A 24,157-nucleotide genomic window follows, 5' to 3' on the forward strand; every position below is an offset into this window, starting at 1 on the left:
TCTTCTTCAAAATGACCTTTATTCAGATTTACAGTTTAACATTTATGTCCACAAATCTGTACAGACTTCTCTGAAAAGCTAAATATGATTGATTGTTATAGATGGGTACTGTTATTAAATATTATAAAAATAAATCCATTTCACTAAATCATTTTTATTATTTGATATTTTCATGCAACATGGATAAGGCAAACACACAGTGTGTAAATATTTAATCAATAGGAATACAGCAATTGAGTAAGGCAAAAGAAAAGCAGTTTCATAAAAGTATAATCAAAGTGGACTGGAATTCTGGGTATAAGCAAGTTTTAATTTTTTCATGCTACAAAACATACCAAAAATGAATTTTCTATGATAGAACCATTTAGATTTACATAAATTTAAATATTGCTTTATTATACAATTGACCCAAACTACAGGTGTGTTTTCAGAGAGGCAAAGTTACAGTATATTATCAAATTATGTAGTGTTTAGTCCACACACTAAACAAACATGTTTATTTGTAACATTAAGATACATTGAGTACAGTGAACATGAGCGATAAGGACTACATTTATGAGGAAATACATCAGGCATATGTACTGTACAGATGGTTACAAATACAAACCATTTTATCACAGACTATTAGTATGTAAAAATTAGTGATCCGAAGTCTTTTATAACCATTTTAGGATTTAGGAAAAATCCTTGAAAAGTAAAACAAAACAACCCCCCCACCCCAAGATTGCAAAGTGTTGAGGCAGAAGAAAATATACCTCACAGCCTTCACCTTTTAATTTATTGAGAATTTTAAACTGTGTTCAAATGGGACACCATTGCTAATAATTTCCGTGGTTTTTCTATTTAATTTGGAGTATAATTCCCCTCTCTATATAATCTGGGCCCCAGAAATTACAGAAATCCCAAACAGTTGTCACAAATCTATAGTATGGCGTATCCTCAAAATGACCAACCTAGATGCTATGCAGTGGCTATAAACTTAGAGTTTCACTTGTGTTGGAATGTAACATTTTATCAAAAGATTAATTTACCTTTTACTAAGAGTTCCATACTGTCCCCTCCACTTAGTGTTTGGGTTTTTGTAATGGTATGACTTCCATTGTGGGGAACAACATTCAAAACATATCTGACAGACCCACATCCTTTTTTAGGGGGTTGGGGAAAGGAATCCTGTTTGAGTTTAAAAGAAAAAATAAAAATAAAAATAAATGTTTAAATAACTAATTTGTTTTTTCAGATCATTTCTTCCTACAGTAGTTTTCAGTATATTTGTGATACCTACATTTTTTACATCTATGTTTTTACTAGCAACAGCCTGATGTTAAAGAATTGAGTCCACTGCATGTTCAAGCAGAAGAAAAGCTGTGTTTGTAGGGATGAAAATTCTAATTCAAATCGTATGTCTCCAATAAGTATCAAGGTAGATACAAAGGAAAATGATCAACCAAGATAATGTGTAAACTTTTCCTCCCCACAAAAATAGTTGCTCTATTGAGAAAGTCACACTTCAAACATCATTTACACCATGTATAGGCCTGAAGTGTGTTTAGCATCTATTGTGGTTTCCTAAAAAAAAAAAAAAAAAAAAAAATCTATGTAGATGTATGAACACATACCAACATAGTTATTTTACATACAGTCAGTGTTTAATCAAGTTATAAAAGTGACATTCTTTTAAAAAGGTGCAAAGTTTAGTTAATGTGTTTTAAGAAGTAAAACTACATAGGTGAGTTTTTCATTTAAAGAGCCATTAATATTTTTCACTGAGACACAAATAATCAAAATGTAACATTAGGTATCAGATGGCTAGTGAAATGAACGCTAACCATCAGTAGTGAGGAAGTGTTTTGTAAATACTTTGGATACAGCCTTAATAAGCCAACAAAACAGACAAAGATGGAATTCACTTGGGATTTTTAGGAAAATTAACATGCCATGGGGGGGAAAAAAGTAGAAGTTGTAGGACTTTGATTTAAAATTAGGAAAAATGCCAAAGTAACAGATCTATGCAATGTAGGTAATAGTAATGGGTGACGTTTTTCTGGAGTTTATGCTATAAAGACTGATACAATGGAGTTTGGATTAAGTGTGTGTCTATAGCCTTTTTCAAATAAAAAACTGATTTTTGCATAATGGAAATATTTTTAGACCTACTGAACTTAAGCTGTGATTCAGAATTAAAAGATTTCCCACCTGTACATCTTATTTATAAATAGGATTTTTAAAAATCAATCATATTACTATAGCATTTTTTCATTCTGGTGACTTTCTATTTATATGCATGTATATTAAAGCAGCACTGTTAACAATGAACAAACTTAAGTATTTAGCTTAAACAAGTTTTATTCATGAAACATTACAAAAATGGCTTAAAACTTGAATCCCTTTACGGTTTTCACTGATAGCTGAGTACAGTGCTCCTTATGTTAAGATCTACTTGCAAGAAAATTGAAGGGGCTTAAAGTATATGAAATATTAATCTTTTAGGTTTAATTTTACAAAAAAGCTGATCGGAAGAAGTTTAAGTTGTCCATATGCATTAGTTATGCCTTATAAAAATCAGAATTGCCAATGTACTTAGATCAGGAGTGAATATTTTTTTCTCTAGCACACCAATATAAACAATATCATCAAGACTAGCCTGCATGTCCAAGAGACTTCAAGGTCAACAAAGTTGATTGCTGACAACAGGATACAGTGACATGAATTTATTTCAGAAATTGTGCCTTAATTGCCTTGAACCTTCACAGCTTACCTTCTTCACTGGAAAAATGAACAAAATGTACCAAATATCAAATCTCCCATCTTTGGGTGCCTAATTTCACATAAAAGAAATATGTTTCTCTTGGATTTTGTTTATTTTTCTTCTAGCTGGTAAATGCACTTCAAAACCTAGTCTTTGGATGACGTCACAAGTACACATCCTCAAATGCATTTGGAAATCAGACTGATTCTTTCATGAATACTCAAAGAAATGCTGGTGTTTAATATCAGCAATCTCTGAATGACTGTAAACTTATCAGCAACATAGCCAGTTTCTATTGGTTACTAAACTGAGAGCTTTCATAAAAGAATGAGCAACTATTAAAATTGGTTTAATTTCTAAACCTAATTGTTTAAGCCCCCTCCCATTCTCAGAAATGTACCACTTTGACAATTAACTCCATACATTTATAGATACCGTCAACTGATTTGTAGTGCAAATCGTTCCAACATTTCTATGCCAACAAAAATAAATCTATTTTCTGACTGCAAGTGGTTACAGAGATTATACCTAATACCAGTTTTAAAATAACTTTAGTTACGCCACTTAGCTTTAAATGGATTGGGGTTTTGTTTTTTGTGTGTTTTTTTTTTTTAAAACAACATACAACCAGATGTTACCAGTAATGCTTCAGAACATGCACAAAAAAACAAAATAAAACTAAAAACAAATAAGACCATCTGTGGATATATACTGAGTGCTTCCAAAGAAAAGTCAGTCTAGAAGCATAAATAGTGCTTAAGCTGCTTAAGGTAGTGCTGGAGTCCCAAGCCTCCTAGTGGTAGCAAGCAATATCCAATATCTTTATCTTACGCTGGAACCACAACTTCTATGTTTCTACAAATCTCTCTGAAGCTTTCTGTATATTAAGAGTAACATTTGACTTTAGAAAAGCAGATGTTTGTTAATGCACCCTTCCCATCCCCCAACACACAAGGTTTTATGTAATTGTTATCATAGGTATATAGTTTAAGTAATGCTCACAGTGCCCAAAGACAGACAATTCAGAGTAGCAGTTTTGCAAACTGCAGTAAGCCTAACATTCTGTGTTTTGTGATTTTTTTTTTTCAAGCCTTTGAATTACTGAATTGTACTGAGCTAGACCCGGAGCTCCAATCTCTTCAGCTCTGCTTACCATTTGAAAACGTCACATACATCTCTTCACAGGGAATGCTGACTCTGCCCGATTTGATCATGTTTGTACCATACTAATTTACCATTGTCCCACGTTCTGGATAGTTAGATTCTTTAATGCTGTACTAAGTGAAGTAACAAGGATATCACTGCTATTTTTTCTCTGTTATATAATTAAAAGGGTGCTGTAAACTCTATTGGCTACAGCATACCTTTGGATAAAGAGAAAAAAAAGATAACTGATGTCCCTTTTAAAACTTAGTGAAAACATGATGATTTCAGATGAAAGCTTTATGGAAAGAATATAACAGCATTTAAATATTTGGCCATCAAAATTAGTGACAAATCTTTGATTGGTGAATGATACAATTTTCATTAAAATTTACTTTAGAAAAGCTGTTTTTTGCTATTAACAAAACCAGAATAACTGGCATAGATTGAAATTTAACAACTAGATGTCCAGATGAGATGGAGTGATGGGTTCAGAGATTTCAATATATATCTGGACAGTCTGAGAAATTTCTATCAAAGTATCCGCCTGAATATAACCAGTCTGAAGTTCCAGTGTATGGGTTATTGCCTTGATGAAACCATCTGTGAAAAGCAAATGAAGTGGGTAAGGAAACATGTATTAAAGGGAAAACAATTTTTTGCTTTTTTTATAAAAAAGTGTAAAAAGGCACCTGAATTTCTCAATCTAACCTATTCTTTCCCATTAGCTATTTGGCAGGGGGAGGGGAAGAAATCTAGTTCTTAAGTTATGTTTATCAAAGACTTTTCTCCATCCTTGTTTATATACCCCTTTCTTCTTGACCTTATAGTCCTGGTTTTATCATTCCTGTCCCAGTTCAATAAAGGGAAAAATCTAAACATCAACATTCTTTATATTTTAAATTGCCAACTCAGTTTTTGGCATAAAATATTCTTCCTCTTTAGAGTTTCCACACACAAGAAAAACAGTTCTGTTCTGTATAGCTGCATTTTGTACAGCATATCAGTATAAGCTCAAGTTTAAGCTGTTCTGTGTATTAATTGGTAGCAATAGTTGAAATCGATTGTATGTTCTCTAGAACAGGGATTCTCAACCTGTGGCGTGTAGAGCCCAGGGGGTCCGCAGACTATGTCTAAGGGGTCCACCAAAGGTTGTCGTTACCATAGAACAGTGGTTTTCAACCTCTGGTCCAAGATTTCGGAAAGGGTCCTGTAGTGGGGCGGCTGCCCCACTCCATGAGAAGAAGGGCTGGGACAGGCCAGAGAGGCTGTGCAGACCAGCAGCCAATCAGCAAAGGCCTGTGGAGAGCCAATCAGGGCCCTATATAAAGGCTGCCTAGCAAAGGAGAGGGCAGTCTCTCCCTGACTAGCAAGGGAGGCGGACTGGCTCCTGAGGCAAGGAGATAACACCTTGGACAGAGCAGTGCTGGGCAGGTTCGGGGGAGCAGAGGAGAACTCCGGCCCATTACCTGCCAGGCTGTGGCCCCTGACTAGAAGGGCCGAGAAGGTGCAAGGGGCCCAAGGGGAAGCAGCCCAGGGAAAATAGTCAGACAAGAGGGGAGAGAAGGAGGGCAGAGAGGCTGTTGCTAGAGGGTCCCTGGGTTGGGACCCTGAGTAGCGAGTGGGCCTGGGTCCCCCCGCTCCCTCCTTGCACTGCACCTGGCCACAGAGTAGTGTGGCCGAGACAGACTGCAACTTGCCCTGAGGTGAGGGGCTAGACTTTGGGGTTGTGGTTGGCCACTAAGGCAGGTGCAAGTCGAAAGACTGTTCCCCCCCCGCCCCAGAAGGGGGTGAGAATGGAGAAGTGGGCGCTGCCGGAGGGCAGTGTCCTGAAGCGAACACGGCCAAGTGGGGAGCAAGGCGGTTCCCAAATCAGCAGAGCAGACAATGGGCGAGACACCATATGCAAAGGGCGCTCCACAGTTGAGCGGAGCTAATTCCCGGAGCAACCAACAGGAGGTGTCAGCAGTGGTGAGTCCTGACCCGGTTACAGGTCCCCACTGCTATTTGAAATTTTTTAGGGGTCTGCAAATGAACAGAGGTTGAAAACCACAGCTCTAGAAGAGATTTTCAAAGGTATGAATGGGAATTAGACACCATTTCCCACTGAGTTTCAATGGGAGTTGGGTGCTTAACTGCTCTTTCTACCTTTGAGAATCTCCTCCTGTTGCTTCAGAATTTAATTTTATCTGCTTACTACAAAAAAACAAAAAACAAAAAATCAAAAAAGTGCAAGCATAGCCTGGTTTCTTTTTCCGGTGTGCCTGTAAGGCAAGATTGTGAATCAGACCAATAGAACAACAGATGCACTGTATTTCAAGATGCTTCTATTTTTTGTGTGTTTTATTACTGAACAAGAACAAAATGGTGCTGCACTATCCAATAGTTAGGTAAATCATTTTCCAATCTAAAAAGTAATACCTTTCCACAACTATGACTTGATTGTGGGTTAACAGTAGGAAAAGTAAATACCACCCAAATCTTTCAGTGCTTATGCCTGTTACTACACTGAAACATGCCAAAATGATAATAACCATAATCCAAATGTTCCTTTTCTTCCTTACACAGATGTATTCTTAACCTTCATTATCAGTTTCATTTCTGTTCCCAAGGATGCCACAGAGTCACCGTGTGACCTTCAGCAAGTTACTTCACCTCTCTGAGCCCTACTTACCCCACCTTTGTAAAGAACTTTAAAGTTACCTAGGGATGAAAACTGCTTTAGAATTTTAAAGTATTGTACTAGTATTTTTTGGCGTTTGGTTATTTTAGGAGATGACTATTCGGGTTACATGTTCTTTACAGCAATTTGTTTCCCAGGAGCAATCTGCACCATTGGGTGATATGTGTTGGACACCATTTGGTTGGCCCCGTCTATCCTTGGGATGGCTGCTTTTTTTGGTGCTGGCAGTACTACACAGGGAAATATCCACTGAACGCCACCTTCCACAAGAATCTTCCTCTCTTAAAACAACTCCTTTGGGATACTCCCAAGGTTTTATTCATCCTGTAGTAAAAAGGCCAACCCCAGTAGGCAAAAGACTTTGGTGCTCCCGTGGTGTTCTTGTGACAAGTTTCAGCCTCAACTTATTTACAGCAGTATGGGTACTTTGGGGTGAAATAATCTACAATTTTGACTTCATGTTGCATTTTTCAAATGTTCTTTCCCCTCAAGGGCTTTAAGTGACACTATAAATTGTTCTGTAGTGCAAAGAGGAATCAAACAGTAAAAACCAAACCATTTGCTAACCTTAACTACATGCCCAACTTTCTTCCCCTCCTCTAATAGTTACCTTGTCCTCCATTCCACTTCATCTTTTGCACGTTCTTTACGAGCGGCTCTTTGTTTCTCTTCTAGTCTCTCTTTTTCTTTGCTAGCCAGGTCTAACAAACATTTAAATAGGAACTGGTTACATTGCAAAATAAAGACAGAAAGAACAAAACCTGGGAAAGGCTGGAGAGAAATAAAATTGAATTCACTTTAAGCACAGGAAAGCATTTGTTGTACACATTCTCCTTAATCCATAACAGTCACTCTGACCCCTTCTAGGCAGCAGCACACCAGGGGAGTGGATGATCCAACAAACATACTGGGAATCCTAAACTTGGTATTTCATGTGTCAGAAACACTGTACTGGATGGGGTAAGGACTCAAACTGGATACAGCCAGAAGCAGTACAGGATGCATTCTTGTTATTCCACCCTACATATTTTTCCAAGCAAACTCCAGAGCAACAGAGAATCTTTCTGACCAGTTTCCCAGTATGTGCTTCCAACTGTGCTGTAACACAGGATATCTGTATTCAGAATCTACCTTGGCCTCCTACACTGCCAGACTCTGCTGGCAAGAACAGTCATGTACACTGTTCTGGAGGGAGTAACATTCATGATCGTTCACGCTGTGGTGATAAAAACAAAGTTACCCTGGAAATACAATTATCGCCCAGAATTAAGAGGTGGGTAAAAACCTTAGGACAGCCACCTCACCCCAAACCAGTTCTCTTCCATATTCCCTATGGTCAGGGGAGTGGAGGGCTGTAAAGAGAAAGAATTAACAAATACCAGATCTCTAGCAAATACACATACCCAGCTCTCCATTTTCCATGCCTCTGATATCTGGACGTAGACGACAATCAGTGGGAGCTAAAACTGCTTCCATGCCCGTTTCCAGCTCATTGAGACTCACAGCAAAACTGGTGAAATTGTACATCTTAAGACAGAATAAAGATAATACAATATATAGTAAAGTTTTCTGTTTTTTTTTTTTTGTTTTTTTTTTTTAAATCACAGTAAGCGACATTTGATTCCCTTTCCTGGGCTGTCACAATGCGATTTTCAAAAGCACTTATCATTGAACCAAATCTGCTCTCACTGACTGTAGTAAGAGCAGGGTTGGCTAATGCTGAGCACTTTTGAAATTACCACCTTTAATTGTGCTATGGACTCAGGCAAATAAAAACATCGTACTGCTGTGATTGAAGAGTCCTTGCTACAGAGGATCAAGAAAGCTTGTTGCTCATAGCTCAGAATCAGAGAACCTATCTCAAGGTTATCGTTTTTATAATTTATTGAAAAGGACACACAAAACAGACACACTCTCTAAAAGAAACTTGCCTATTTTTCCCTCATATCAAAAGATGATTTTCTGGGCGTTTTTCAAATCTACCTATAAGTAGGGCCCTACCAAATTCACGGCCATGAAAAACGTGTCACAGGCCATGAAATCTGGTCTTTTGTATGCTTTTACCCTATACTACAGGGATTTCATGGGGGAGACCAGTGTTTCTCAAATTGGGAGTCCTGGCCCAAAAGGGAATTGCAGGGAGCGTCACAATTATTTTAGGGGGGGCCATGGTATTGCCACCCTTACTTCTGCACTGCCTTCAGAGCTGGGTGGCCAGAGTGGCGGCTGTTGGCTGGGCGCCCAGCTCTGAAGGCAGCACCCCGCCAGCAGCAGCGCAGAAGTAAGGGCGGCAATACCATATCATGCCACCCCTACTTCAGCACTGCTGCCTTCAGATCTAGGCGGCCAGAGAGTGGCGGCTGCTGCTGACTGAGGGCCCAGCTTTGCAGGCAGCAGCGCAAAAGTAGGAGTAACAGTACCACAACCCTCCCTACTAACCTTGCAACCCCCATCCCCACAACTCCTTTTTGAGTCAGGATTCCTACAATGACAACACCGTGAAATTTCAGGTTTAGATAGGTGAAATCATGAAACTTAAAATTTTAAAATCCTATGACCGTGAAATTAACCATAATGGACCGTGAATTGGGTGGAGCCCTACCTATAAGAATACCATGTACCTAAGATGAATTACTCTTGTCCATTACGATAACGTTCTCGGAAAAGCCACCATGACCAGAGAGTTCTAATTTATTGAACTAGTCACCTGTGATGAGTTTGGTGGTCTAGAATTTATCCTCCAAAGCAGCTTACTGCCTGGTATGACTTGCACAGTCTCTTGGATCTCTGGCATATCATCGGCCTCATCATTCCCAGCATCTTCGCTCTGAAACAAAAATACAGTAATTGATAGTGGAACAGAGAGAAATTACATACAGCTCTTCTGCCTAGCGTTCTCTGGAGAGGACATTAAAAATTCTATCAAATTCAAGACCTTCCATTATCTCACCCCACCTGTATCTCTGCTCTCCTTTCCTCCTCCTCCTCCTCATTTATGCTCTTCTTCATCCTCCATACTGCCCCTTCATCTCCTCCTACTCAACTTCATGCCTTCTTCCACGCTACCTACTATGCTTGGAACAGCACCTATTTTCTATCTAGCAAAAGCACCTTCTGTCATCAGCATTCATGTCTTCCAGAAATCTTTTCTTTCTTGTTTACTTCACCCTCCCTTTTCTCGACCCATATCCTATTTTCCTGTCTTCGATTATTAGCTCTTCTGCTGTGGTAATGCATCCATACCTATATCCACACTACACACCACTTTTGGCAGCACGTAAGGTATGTGTAGCTACAGGCCACAGTGAAAAGCAAGCTGCCTTCACACTATGGCGTGTAGCTACATGCATCAGTGAAAGGCGCTAGTACGGGGGTGGGGGGCAAGGAGGCAGCAGAGAAAAGCTTCAGCAGCTACCAACTTCCAGAACCTTTTGCTGCAGCGAGGAAAACTCTGGCAGCAGGGAGGCAGCCGCTGCCACAGTTCTTCCCTGCCGTGGGGAAAGGCTCCATCAGCAGGGCGTTGGCAGAGCCCTTCCTCGCACAAGAGTCTCTTCCCGCAACAGGGAGACAGAAGGACACTATATGACTAAAAACAGCAGTGTAGACAGGAAGACATGGCCTGGGCGAATAGAGAGCACGTACTTGGGTACAAACCCACAACCTCAGGCAGGTTTGTACTCTATTTACCTAAGCCAGGCTTCACCATCTACACTGCTATGTAAACCCACGCAGGCAGGCGGAGTACATAGTCTACTGCGCAGTGTAGACATAGCCTTACGCTGTTATGTAAAGTGCTGCATACATTGGGAGCACTAGGTGAGCAATAAGTCATAAGACATCTGTACTTCTGAGTCTTGTGTAGTCACATACCAGATTCTGAGGGTTGGTTAGCAACCTGGTATGCTAATGTTCCTTACGCCTCTGTGAAGCACACCAAGCACAATTTCAAGAGTTGAACATTTTAGATCCTCTGACTACTTCTTTCTTTACCTAAATCAAGCCATCATTTTAAACCAGGACTCATGCCTAATACAGTGCAATACTGGTTCTTTCTGCCATCTATGCTGGCTGCCTAGAGGTCATTAAAGATTTCATGATGCTTTTAAAAAAAGATTGAGAACTTTTCCAGGATTCTAACCAACATTCCCACTCTCCATACAAGACAGACAGGTGCTGTTGAGGTGCATAAAGCTGTTGCATTTGCCTACACAGTCACTGCACTACCAGTCTAAAACTGATTGAAGGAGTCCCATCATCTCTTACGCTCTACAAAGAGGTGGTAAAAAAAAAAAATACCTTATTCCAACAGAATTAAGGAACCTGGTTTCAGATATTCTAGGAACAAAATGTAACAATTCCTCTCAGGATGAAATTAGAGAGATTGAAAAAGAACCAGGCTTCATAAAGTGTAAAATGCAGCGGGGAAAAAAAAATTCATAGTCTAAAGTGAAGCCAGCCCATCAGTTTTTCAATCATTAAAACACAGGGTGTATTGTATGTGCTGCTTGTGCATAAGCCCTACCATATCAGGTAGCTCGATGGCTCCCTAAACAGAAGGCATGAAACCCAACAGTGACGATCCTTAAAGGATCCTTTCCTTTGGAGAAGGTGACATTGCATGGAATTTTGTTTCATTACCATAAATAATATGTTTTAATTTTTTTAAAAGCAAGAGTAAAATACAGAAAGACAGGCTGTTTCCTCTTTCCTTGTCCAGATATTTTATTTTTTTCCATTTAGAATTGGAAATGGTATGATTGCAGGTTCCAGGAAACCACCAATCAGACAGACCTCATCTGCTGGCCAAATTGGAATTAAAATATTCTACTGCCTTATAACAACAACATGAGAGAGGGGGTAAGTTTGTGCTGTCAGAGGTAGTGCCATTATTTCAGTATCAAACACTCCAAAATTGTAAACAGAGGAAATGCAAGAAGTATTTTAGAATCATTACAGTGAGCTTTGGCACTACTACTTAATGCTTTACTCTCAAGACATACAGAGGAAAAAGACATTCAGGAATGGTATTATAAATTTTCACCCATTTTAAAAACTGTATGCAAGTCTCACAAGCCACCAGCAACAGTCAACCAAAAATTTAGAGCCAAGAAGAATCTGGCTACAAAAATGTAATATTGCATCACTGCATCTTTCACACAATAAGAGTGAAATTCACACTCCCAGGGTGAAGCCTGAATAAATGGGCTTTGCAATCTGCGGTGAGGAAATATTCTTCCTCCCAAATCTGAAAACAGGATGTGTGCAACTTAACCACAGTCTCTGCCACCACCATCTTTCAGCTATAGATGTAGCTCACCCAGTGCAACCTTGCCCCAGATACTGTCTGTATTCAGTAGATTTACACAAGTCATGGATCATTGGGTCACCCCCCCGCCCCGTCATTCCTCCCCTGGCCCACCTTCAACCCTGCACTCTCACTTCTTGCCACCAGTCCCCTCTATAGTGGAATCACTGTGAATTGGGCCTTCCAGAGCTAAATTGCAGAGAGGTCAAAAGGATTTCATCCCTGAGAGACTACCTGAAAAATAATAATGACCATCAATAGGGAAGTCCAGTACATTGACAACCTAGCTGAAAATGTCACACAATTAAAAAACAAAACAAGAAATTGTGTCTATCTAGATGATGTACATGTATTTAATCCAATAATGTGCTGTTTGGTTTGATATGCTTCAGTTTGTGTAATAGATGGGTAGTATTCTGAATTGAAACCAAGCTCAAGTTTACTTTTCAAGCTTCCTCTCTAAAAAAAAATCCTTGTGAATGCTTTCCATTGGCTTCCTGTTGGGCAACTCCCCTTCTAAATGTAAGTTAATCAGAAAGGGAAGATGAATTTGTTTTTTTAAAAACTTTACAGCCCTCATTTTTAAGCTCTTCTCTGCAACATGAACCCTAAAGGCTCAAAACGCAGAAGGGAAATGAAAAGCCAAACTTTTAAAATCTTATATTTTTAAGACAATCGAGTGATTTTTCGTGCAGATTTTTAAATGCTTGAGGTTGGCAATACTGCCATTTTCCTTACTAGCAGACAGCAAAATGTAACTCAATCTCTGTAACAGTAGTCACCAAATATCAACCCCAATTTCCATGACCAATCTCTCTGAGATGCTGAATTCCCTCAACTTTCACTGAAGTCAATGGAAGTTCAGAGCATTCATCACTTCCTGTTATCAGGGACCTAGTTATGAAAAATATCCACCATTATAGCTATCAGTTCACCACAACCACATCAACGGATGTTCTTCTAACAAGAAATTTTTCCTTTTCTGAAGATGCTTCCTTCAAATGGGAGAGATACAGCAACACCAGCTCTCTCCTGAACAATTATACTAAAACCTTACCGGCTTCATTTTCTTCTGGTCACCACCTCTCTTTTCATTCTTTTTAGAAGCATCATATGTGGCAGGATTGATACACCATAAGCATTCTGTCCATTTGCCATAGATCACAGAGAGCTTCTTCTTGCTATTTATAGAGGAAAGGAGACTTATTTTTGTTGCCCAATTTCTATAACTTCCTAGCCTAAATTAAAATCAGCATGACTTAATCCAGATTACATCAAGGTTTTCCTGTTTCTTTTTTTTCCCTGATTACTACAAACTTCTGGGAAGCCATTTATCAGAACATAAATGCAAAGATGAACATTTCAGTTTATCCCAACATTTAGGGTATTCAGTCCTGTGCTTTGAATGCTCCCTCACTATTTAGCCATCAGTCTTGTGCTTGCTAAACTGATTATAGAAGCAATGAAGCTGATATTGTAGTGTATAAAGACCAAGAGCTATAGAACAAGTTGCATTTGGGGAATACAGCTGTTAGCATTTTTTGGTTAATATTTTTAAATGAAGACTAGAAGTCGTAATACATTACTAAGGAAAGGACACAGTCAGCAATTGTATTATTCTCTCTGTCTCTGGATACCTCTCCTTTAAATCAAGATTGCTGCACTAAAGTCCAAGGTGCAAATGGCATTAAAGCTTTGCTAATAGTGACTGAAATGCTCACTCTAAAACCAGTAAGTGTAATGTTCACCCAGAAAATAGAAATGAATGAGAATGGGAGGAGTCTGTACCAATGTAAAAATTTAGCAGTCATGTTGAGCATGTGTCAGTCCAACAAGCTAGTGCTATAAAGAAAGTACTAGATGCCCATATAGTATAAGACAGACAGACTTTCCACTTACTTTTTGTCCTGAACGTGACCCTCTACTCTGTGAAGCTCTTTCCCAAACAGTCCACATGGTTTAAAATTAAGGATACATTTATCTCCAGTACTGTAAAGGGAACAAGCGTACCATTTAGAAAGCCAGCATCTAAATGTCTGAAGTGCAGTGTTCACTAACGTATTTACTTTGCTAAAATGAAACTAACACTATTTAATGAAATCACTTAGACCTGTGTTTAATATTAGATATCAGGTAGTAAAAGCCACTAGATTATTGGAAGTCCTTGTTGCTCTTTTTTATTCTAAGACAGGCATAAAAGGTAAAACTGAGAGCTTGTTAAAACCAAAGGAAGGCTTTAATGGGTGATCTCTGCATAAAGTGTGCATATAAAACTCACCGGAGTCATTGGGAGTCAAAAGGAAAAGGAATATAGGACTGTCCCCTACCCAGGGTATTTCTTATTATATCACTATCAATACCCTGATGGTGAGCTAATCACATGAAGTTGACAAAGCTACTAAAGGTAGCTCACATTGTAAATGTGCACTCAAGTGCTACTGCCAAACTACGTTACAGCCAGACATCAAGCCAGGATTCCTGGACTAAATTCCGGAAACTGAAATAACCGTGGCCATTATTGACTAGCGGGATGGTGATTTATGATGTGTATGTGTTAAACATAATTCACTGCAGAGTCATTAAATGGCAATTCACTATCAACTGTGCAGGGTTTGAACCGGTGACCTGGAGTTGAAAGATTCTGTATCCCATCCAGTCTTCTGCATAATCATGTGTTATCACTGTTTTGATATTTGTTTCAAACACAAAAAACTACTTAACCAGTTCAGAAGAATAAATAATTTAGACAGTTTTCAGCAGATCAACAGGAGATAACATTTTGGACCTAGAAGACCCATTACAAAGGGGAAGGCTTTTGGAGCTGTGATTATCATTTATCAGTCTCTAGAATGGCCAATGCTCATAGCTTCATAATGAGTAATATTACCTGTGATTTACAATTTCTATTGTTCCATACTGTTCTATCCACAGTTTACCTATAATTATGTTATGTACACAACAGGTTGGGTTTGTCCACGTGTAAGCTTCATTATGTCTGTGAAAGAAGCCAGAAAAGTGAAGTCAGATGCCAGGAAACTAAATCCACTTCTTGAACTAAAGATAGAAAGTGAAACAGCATTAAACTCTAATTTGCCCTGAATCTTGTAGTGGGGTGGAACACTTAGTACCCCACTGAACAGTATCTACTTAGCTTTATTTTATTTTATTTATTTTTTTAAAAGTATACGGACTTTCTTTGTAACCAAGGCAGTGTGTTCTATCTGAATCTCACTAGACATTAATAAGTGATTTAAAAAGAGAGAGCGAGAGGAAATTGCCTATGGAATCATCTACAAATGTGTGCCCTTTGATAATATGCGCTCCGGAGCAGGGCATCAGTAGCAATCAAGACATTTTAAATATTTTAATTTGTCCTTTTAAAGTTGTGAGAGAATCTGATGCTCACACAAGGGTTTTGACTGACAGCCCTAGACACTGAAGTCTATTCAGCCACAGGAAGCCACTGTAACCTTCCCCAAGTAGCCCCACCACAGCCATGACCCAGAGAGACCACTTTGAAAGACAAGAAAGTAGTTCCCTCTTCATGACTATTTAATATGAACATCTCTGCTGAGGCTGCCATCAAGGATACTGGTCACGACCAGTTTTGATAGAGACACGGACACCTCTCCACTGGGAACTAGGCAGACCAACCCACTCAGATAGATAGGTTTTCACACACGCATCTGATGGTAAATGCTTTTGGGCCTAGTTTCAGAGATGTGGAAGTCAATGGGCTCTGCAAGTGCAGAGTACCAGTTTGGGGGGAGGAGGAAGGGAAGAGGGGGAGACACATCAGGCCCTTAATCTTAAGTGAGTTCTGGGGGAAAGAACTGAAAGAAAAAAAAAAATTTGCAATCTTCCCCCGCAAAAAAAAAAAAAAAAAAAAAGCCCTCACAACATGGAGGAACCCTTGAGGCTTGCACCTGCTTTCATAGAAGTCAGTAGGAGTTGTGTCATTAGTCACTAAAGCTCATACCTCCCTGATTCTACAAGCTATGTAATTACTGACACCAGAAAAATAACCTTCTTGTGTAGGCCTTATACTTGAATAGAATGCCAGCTCATTATCTGAAAAAAGAGATTTTTGTCACTGAGTCCATGACACTATTTTCAGTCTTTTTTAACTATGTTCATAATCTAATTTAATCCTTAATTCCATTTTTCCACTTCATCCCTATTTTTTTTTACTACCGAGTTACTCTGAAGAAAAAAATCCTAGCACTAAAATTCTCAGCTTAGTTTTGTATCAAACATGCTCTGTAGCACCAACTTTACAAAGACAGTATTTGTTGACTCAAGTCCCCCCCCAAAAAAAAAAGTTTCTAAAAATGGTCAAACTGTTAATCTGTCAACAACTGGATTCCTATTTTCACTGGCTTGGCCAAGTCATATTTCTGCTATGAAGTCATCTTTTATCCCTCTTTCAACACTGATGAAGCAAATATTGTCTGGATTCAGCACTGTAAGCAATTAAGACATTTTAATAATCTCTCTCAATTCTGTTCATACAGAGAATACAAGAAAAAAAATATTTTGATATAATGGCAGCAAGAGCAAACAATTAAAGCACCAAGCACTTTGTAACCTTCACCTTATATCAAGAAGTGACTGAACAAAACTTTGCTTAATGTATCTGACTGGTCTGTCATTTTCCAGTACTGCATAGACACACAGCCTTAAAGTTTGACTCCTTTAGTGATGGGGAAGTGACAAACTGCCTCCCACTGAACTTTAGAACAATAGTTGCATTTTCATATAAGGCTCACGTGGCATAAGAAATTAGAGCACTTTAATATTTCTATTCATCCTGCGGTTTTTGGGATGGCAACATTTGTATGGCCCACAAATATAACAAGTTGAAGCAGCACTCACCTGTCCTAGTTTACCACTTGAAATGTAATTTAATATTGGGGTTAGTGAAAGGTGGCTGCTAATCAAACTACGAATGTTTTGAAAGTGCAGTCATGACTAACACAAAAGCAGCATGTATGTTTACTGACAGCGTAGTTTATTAAACACATTTGTTTCTAATGAATTCTTGCCCAATACTGCTGGTATGCTTACAGATCTAGTTAGATCAATAGAGAGTCTAGTGTGTTCACAGGAGAAGTACAGCATCGAACAGTTCAGAATCCTAAAAAACCTTGAAGTGAATGGCACAAAACCTCAACTTGCTTTTTGACTGATCAAACCACAAGAGGTTAATGAAACACTTTTCTGAATAAAAGCAATTTTTCCATTACTAGCTTTTATTTTGGTTGAATATTTGTAGTCTGCATTTAAAAATGTATTAAAATAATTTATCTACATACCAAGGAATTGGGGTATAGAGGCAAGCTGCCCAATTACTCTGTTTTCATCACAACACAGTTCAGATACCAAGCAGGTCATGTTTTATATTCCCCAGAAAGATCAGATATCATAGCATCGAGTTAGTTAGACAAGAATCTCCAATAGAAGTGAACCTGTTATAAGGTAAGCAAGTCACCACCTTATTAAAACCAAATGTCTATTTAAAGGTTTCACAAAAGCAGCAGATTTCAGAACCACTTCTCTAAATCTACATCTGTTTAAGAGCTCTTATGAAACCACCTCAAAGTGCTCAGTTCCAGAATGACTTTTACTTCACTACCATCCTGAGTGCACTCATTAATTCCTTACCGAAAAGTCTAGGGAGGCTTTTTAATTTAATTATAGCTCGGCCATGCTACAAAACAACTTATGAAATCACTTGCTTCGTAAGATATGCTCTCAGTCAGACATGAGCCTGGGAGTAACCTGGAAATAGAGATTTGGTTTCAATAAAGGGGCCTCTGTACACAAGTAGGCGAGTCGTGTCTAACGGTAGGTAGAAATTTACCTGAATTCCTGGGGTTTACCATGGCATACAATATCTGTTCTGGAGAAGTTATATATAGTTTACACATACACACTGTTGACATTATCAAAACCACCTGGGGTATTTAGAGGCAAAATTCCCAATGAAATTAACGTGGCATCGATTATCTCAGCGAAAGTATTTTTAGTTCTCTTTTTTTAAGGCACCTAACAATATTTAAAGAACAAGTAATTTTAAATAGCATTTGGTTTCAAGAAATGCCAGTTGCCTTTGAATAAAATCAGGCCAAATTGTTACAGCTGCAAGACCATGGCATTCTTCCAACAAAGCCCTGGAATTAACCGATGAGCAATAGCCCATGCTTAAATCCCTAGTATCCCCTCCTTCCACCCACTCCAAGAAAAGTTTCATAATTAGTTGAATGCTTCTTCAAAGCAGTCATGGCCCAGATATATATATTATGGTCCTTTAGAGCATTTACTATAATTTTTTTTAATATAGTTAAAGGAGGGGGGAGGGATAGCTCAGTGGTTTGAGCATTGGCCTGCTACACCCAGGCTTGTGAGTTCAATCCTTGAGGGGGCCACTTGGCGATCTGAGGCAAAATCAGTACTTGGTCCTGCTAGTGAAGGCAGGGGGCTGGACTCGATGACCTTTCAAGGTCCCTTCCAGTTCTAGGAGATGGGATATATGTCCAACAGAGAAAAAAGGTTTTGGTTATACTTACTTTAGAAGCTCCAAAGTAATTGTTCCACGGGGCTCTGCTTCTACACTCTTCCCCCAGAACTTTAATTTGGGGTAGATTGATCCATGAAAAACAAAGTCCTTATTGAGGCCTTCAGAATAAAATGCACTAACAGGTGGGTGGTGACTGACCTGTTCAGATATCAACCTAAATCCTAAATCCTCCCTAGGCAGGGGGAAAAAAGAAAAAAAATAAAGTTAGGTAGTCAACATTTATCAAGAAGGAACTTATTAAAATTGCAATAAAAGTCAGATCACACTTTTTTTTTAAAAAACGTGTCTGAGGATTTTTAGACCAAACCTGAACTCAGATCCCATCGTCTCCATAGTGAATGTAGGGGATCAATAAATGCTTACACACGTTCCCCACCATGAAAACTACATCCCAAACTGAACACTATCAACCCGGGAATGCATATGAAGTAATTTCACTTGGGCAACTCCTGGCAATTCCAAAGCTTGCTGGGCAATAGTAGTCCACTTCTGGGAAATTGGGTTCAAATATGATTTACAGGACAATTGACCAGATGAAAGGGTCTCAATCTACTCTCACACTATGCCATCAATAAGGCACTTGCTACAGTAATTAAGAGTCTCTGGCAGGAGTGGCTCTTGGGAAGAATAGAATATACACTTCACTGCCCTTGTACAATTCAGAAAATATGAGTCTACAGATAGAAATAAAGTTCTTATTCTAAAAATCACTATCTTTCCAGATTCCATATTGATCGCTGGGGTTTTCAGCTAATCGTGGCTATAGAGTTTAGATATATGACTGGTCAGAGTGAACTGATTTTATCTTAGGGAATACACTATTTTCCAATTTGCCATGAAGTCAGTTTAAATCACTGACCACCAACCATCCCTCCTCTTGAACGACATTTAAAAGAATTCAGTGTCACCTGATTAATTCATACGTTTCTCCTAGCAGAGGGTTAAATGGTTTGCCAGTTCTCTCCCACTGCGAAGCTACTGCAGAAACTGCAAAAGCAGCTACAGCCTGTAAACAAACACAGCAGGATGCAGTCTTCAGAGAGAGCTCCAGTGAAACGTGCTATAGCAATTTTTAAAAACCCTCTATGTTCAGGAACTCTACCAACTTCTTCTTGTACCCCTGAGGTTCCCCCCTTTCTCCACATGCACCCAAACACAAGAGTGTGTGTCATTTTTCAAATCAGCCAGAGCAGTTGCTGTGTGCTTCTTAAGGTTAACACATTCTCAGATCCTGACAGACCCCAAACTAGGAATAATGATCTATGATAAGTAATATGTGTGTGTGCGCGCGAGATGATGAATATTTCACTCCCAAAAAGCAATCATTTTCTCTGACAAACTTTTCCAGATGACACTGAGTACTCTCTGTTCCTCTTCACGCAGCTCTAAGAAAGACCTGGACTGTTCCTTTCTGCCCATCTTCCCCTTCTTTTGCCCAGTGACTGTGAAGTGGAATCTAGTTTAACATAACAGCAGCTAGGAATCATTTCCAATGTCACTACGGAGAGGTCATTTTCACCAGTGTACCTTGCAAAGCAGCACAGTTTTTATTTTGTTATATTTAATAATCCTGCTGCCAGGTATAAAGGACAACTGTAGCATCACACAGATTGGGCCTAAACTGTATGTATTTATCATACACAGTTTACCACGTGCTTCTTGTTCTCTACATTTCATTTAAGTAGAAATAGAGTTCCAGAGTAACACCTAAACCCTGATGTACACTTGTTCAGGCCCACCATCAACAAGTCTTTTAGCATGTGACTAACCAGATACTTACTCAGCTCACTCCAAGGTGTGTAGGGTTTGGGGTGGGAGGGAAGAATGGGAAATAAAGTCTGTCTCCACCACACCACTCTTAAAAACTCTCAAAATGCCAGTTAGCAAATGGATTTGTTTGAGGCTGTTCAAAGCCATAATCGGATCGTCACTAAAAATAGTGGGGTTTGTGCAATTTTAAAAACAGCGATTAAAAAGGTGATGGGCCTGTTCAGTTCCTGACTGTACTCTCCTCCTCTTCCACCCACTGCAGTGACCCCTGCAACCATCTCAAGGTGATGTACAGACCTACTGCAGAGGTGTTCCTCCTCCTCCATAGCATCTGGTATTGGCCACTGTCAGAGACAAGAGACTGAACTAGATGGACCATAAGTCTGATCCTTTAGGGCAATTCTTGTATTTCCTATAACCAGTCCACAGAGTGCCATACCCATCTCTCATCAGATGGGATGTCATCTTAAAGAGAGACTTTGAGGACACGAGGAATCCTTTCTAAAGCCAAAGAGGAGATGGAAAGTGTCACTTGCCTGCATTCTTTCCAGGGGGTTCGCATGACTGCTAGCTTTATGAATGAGGTATATGTGTTCCATGTATTCGGTTATCCGCTGGAGGAAGCTCAGTGGCTCATTGAAGACAATAGGCATTGTAATTTTAGACAGCTCCTAGATGATAAAAGGAGAAGTCATTCCCTTTGACACACTTCTAGGTTACCAACAGGCCAGAACAAGTTTCCAAGATGATCTCTGCGGTGGGTTGGCAATAGTGGTCTTCACTGACACACGATAGGACCAGCTCAGACCCCTGGTTCTTGTCACTAAGTACCAGGGCTGGAAGGGATTAGAAGTACAGCAGAGGCCTTCTGAGTATTGATAAAGGACTCCACATGGAGTCTTATCTAGAACTGCAGCCAAGAAAAGATGGTAACTGCAACTCAATGCCTTGTGATGGTGCAGAAGAGGTTAAACTTTCCTTCCAACAGATGATGCATTAGCCAGTCATTCATAGCATAATGAACTGGATCCCTTGAAAAATCATCACTGATCATCTAAACAGTATTATTGCTGTAACCACCAACACATTCTCTACTGTACTTTGAAACACCTTCAAGTTTGTGGAGGGAACAGGATTGAAGAGGTTTTCACAAATTTTAAGTGATCCTATTTGTATCAGTGCCCTACAAACAAGTGTTTCTTATTCTACCTCCTAATTAGAGCTGAGCAAATCATTGATTTTTCTCTTCGGTGGCCAAACTTTTTTGGTTCGGCTCATTTCAAACAAAAAAATTTTTTCCCCTGATTTTTTCCTCAATGAAACAAAAATGGAAAAAAAAATGGTTTAGAAAATGTTGAATCAAAACGATTCACTGAATTTGAGTTGAATTCGCAGATAGTTTCGGTGCCCTGAGAAATGCATTTTTCAGATAACTTAGTATTCGCCAAATAAGTTTCACCCTGCTCTACTGCTGATATGAAGAGACCCATTGCTTGAGCTTCAACCAAGCAGATGTATCAGGCCCCAGGCTCTTTTGCTATCCAATGCCTCTTTCTAGCCAAACAAAGACAGGCCATTTTTGAAAAAAGGTGCATCGATAAGACAGGGATTCTCTCCTCCCATTAAGATGCAAGCACTGCAATAAATGACTGCAAATTTTTGAAAGGATTAAAGAAAATGTTAGTGACTGAACATTAAGATTGGAGACCAAGTGTCCTTTACATTGGTATCTACTGCTAATTAGAGTTCTTTAATTCTTAGTGTCAACAGTAATCAGGTGACCCAATTCAGATCATGCCCACTAGCCTGAGTTTACACCATGAACTCTCTCAATAGAGAAACAGGGCATAGGATAGATTACAAATTCCCTTATTCTGTCATTCAGTTGAAAGTGAAATTTCCTGGTGAATCACATCCCTTTAAGCTATGTGAAAGCCAAAATAAAGCCCCAAATTATTATATTTTGACAACTGTTGTAATGACAAATAGAGCTATGTAATTTTATATTCTTCAACCCACGTTTGAAGAATATAAATAGAAGAATATACCGGTAAGTTTGAAGAAGTTTGAATATAAGTCTGAAGAAGTTTCAGGGTAGCAGCCGTGTTAGTCTGTATCCTCAAAAAGAACAGGAGTACTTGTGGCACCTTAGAGACTAACAAATTTATTAGACCATAAGCTTTCGTGGGCTACAGCCCACTTCTTCGGATGCATATAGAGTGAAACATATATTGAGGAGAAATATAGATCTACAACCTATCCTGAAAGATGATCCTTTTCTCTCACAGATCTTGGGAGACAGACCTGTCCTCGCTTACAGACAACCCCCCAATCTAAAGCAAATACTCACCAGTAACCACACATCACTGAACAAAAACACTGACCCAGGAACCTATCCTTGTAACAAAGCCCAATGTCCACTCTGTCCACATATCTATTCAAGTGACATCATCATAGGGCCTAATCACATCAGCCATCCCGTCAGGGGTTCGTTCACCTGCACATCCACCAATGTGATATATGCCATCATGTGCCAGCAATGCCCCTCTGCCATGTACATTGGCCAAACCGGACAGTTTCTACGCAAAAGAATTAATGGACACAAATCTGACATCAGGAATCATAATACTCAAAAACCAGTGGGAGAACACTTTAACCTGTCTGGTCATTCTATGACAGATCTGCGGGTGGCTATCTTAAAACAGAAAAACTTCAAAAACAGACTCCAACGAGAGACTGCTGAGCTGGAATTGATATGCAAACTAGACACAATCAACTCAGGATTAAATAAGGACTGGGAATGGCTGAGCCATTACAAACATTGAATCTATCTCCCCTTGTAAGTATTCTCACACTTGCTTCTTATCAAACTGTCTGTACTGAGCTACCTTGATTATCACTTCAAAAGTTTTTTTCTCTTACTTAATTGGCCTCTCAGAGTTGGTAAGACAACTCCCACCTGTTCATGCTCTCTGTATGTGTGTATATATTTCTCCTCAATATATGTTTCACTCTATATGCATCCGAAGAAGTGGGCTGTAGCCCACGAAAGCTTATGCTCTAATAAATTTGTTAGTCTCTAAGGTGCCACAAGTACTCCTGTTCTTTTTAAGTCTGAAGAAGTCTTTTAGGACATTACTTGTAAAATGGTAAGAACTTATCAGTTCGACATACGCAACTACTGGGTCAGATAATGAAAATATTTCTTTAATGAATCTTTTCAAGCCAATATGAACAGCTCTGACAAAATGTCAAATACTATATTATTCAAAACTGTGTTTATCAATCCTGAGTTTACTAAAGGACACAAAGATTAAAAGTCAGAAGTTAAAGAGAGTTCTGACATAAATTGTTAACACCATCTTACCTTACAGAGAATTGTACAATTTTTAAATTTATGCTGCTTACTTTTGGCATTTCTCAGCTTGAGCAATAAAACTAGTCAATTTCACTTTTGTCTACCATCACTTTCTAGTTCTTCAGCACCAACAGAATACTCCACTGTTTGGGTGCCTTTGGTTTTGCATTTTTGTACTTCCAAAAACTTAATCTTCCTCCCTTTAAGATAAACATTTTACTAAGAATGCTGGGGAATCAAAGCTGGGTCTCCTCTGACTGCAGAGAATGACTTACCAGTCCAATGCATTTTTTTAATATACTCCACACACTGAAATCACTCCTAGAAAACATCGGTGCAGGTAATGATGTTCTGTAGGGTGAAAAAGCCATTAGAATAATTAACAAATACCTTATGTATAACAAATTTTTCATCTACAGATCTCAAAGCATCTTACAAAGGAAGGTAAGCCTCACATTGCAGAAGAGGCAAGGGAGGCAGGGAGGTGTAGTGACTTACCAAAGGTCACGCAGTGACCAAGCTGGGAGTAGAACTCCGGTATCCTGCCTTGCAGCACATTGAACTATTCAGTG

General features: G+C 39.1%; 1 protein-coding gene across 2 annotated transcripts in view; it reads right to left on the bottom strand.

The window, feature by feature from the left end:
* The window catches only part of OSBPL2 (oxysterol binding protein like 2), a 38,960-nt gene continuing 14,803 nt past the window's right edge, over positions 1–24,157 (bottom strand). For both annotated transcript variants that reach the window (XM_054045386.1, XM_054045387.1), the window contains 11 exons: positions 23,861–23,936; positions 20,764–20,898; positions 19,366–19,463; positions 18,447–18,629; positions 14,765–14,872; positions 13,777–13,866; positions 12,935–13,058; positions 9,280–9,399; positions 7,976–8,099; positions 7,183–7,273; positions 1–4,492 (listed from right to left, as the gene is read on the bottom strand). In XM_054045386.1, coding sequence (XP_053901361.1) covers positions 4,390–4,492; positions 7,183–7,273; positions 7,976–8,099; positions 9,280–9,399; positions 12,935–13,058; positions 13,777–13,866; positions 14,765–14,872; positions 18,447–18,629; positions 19,366–19,463; positions 20,764–20,898; positions 23,861–23,936 — 1,252 coding nt within the window. In that variant the 3' untranslated portion in view covers positions 1–4,389. The remainder of the gene's footprint in view (positions 4,493–7,182; positions 7,274–7,975; positions 8,100–9,279; positions 9,400–12,934; positions 13,059–13,776; positions 13,867–14,764; positions 14,873–18,446; positions 18,630–19,365; positions 19,464–20,763; positions 20,899–23,860; positions 23,937–24,157) is intronic.

Source organism: Malaclemys terrapin, chromosome 12 (assembly GCF_027887155.1).
Source record: "Malaclemys terrapin pileata isolate rMalTer1 chromosome 12, rMalTer1.hap1, whole genome shotgun sequence".
NCBI lineage: Eukaryota > Metazoa > Chordata > Testudines > Emydidae > Malaclemys > Malaclemys terrapin.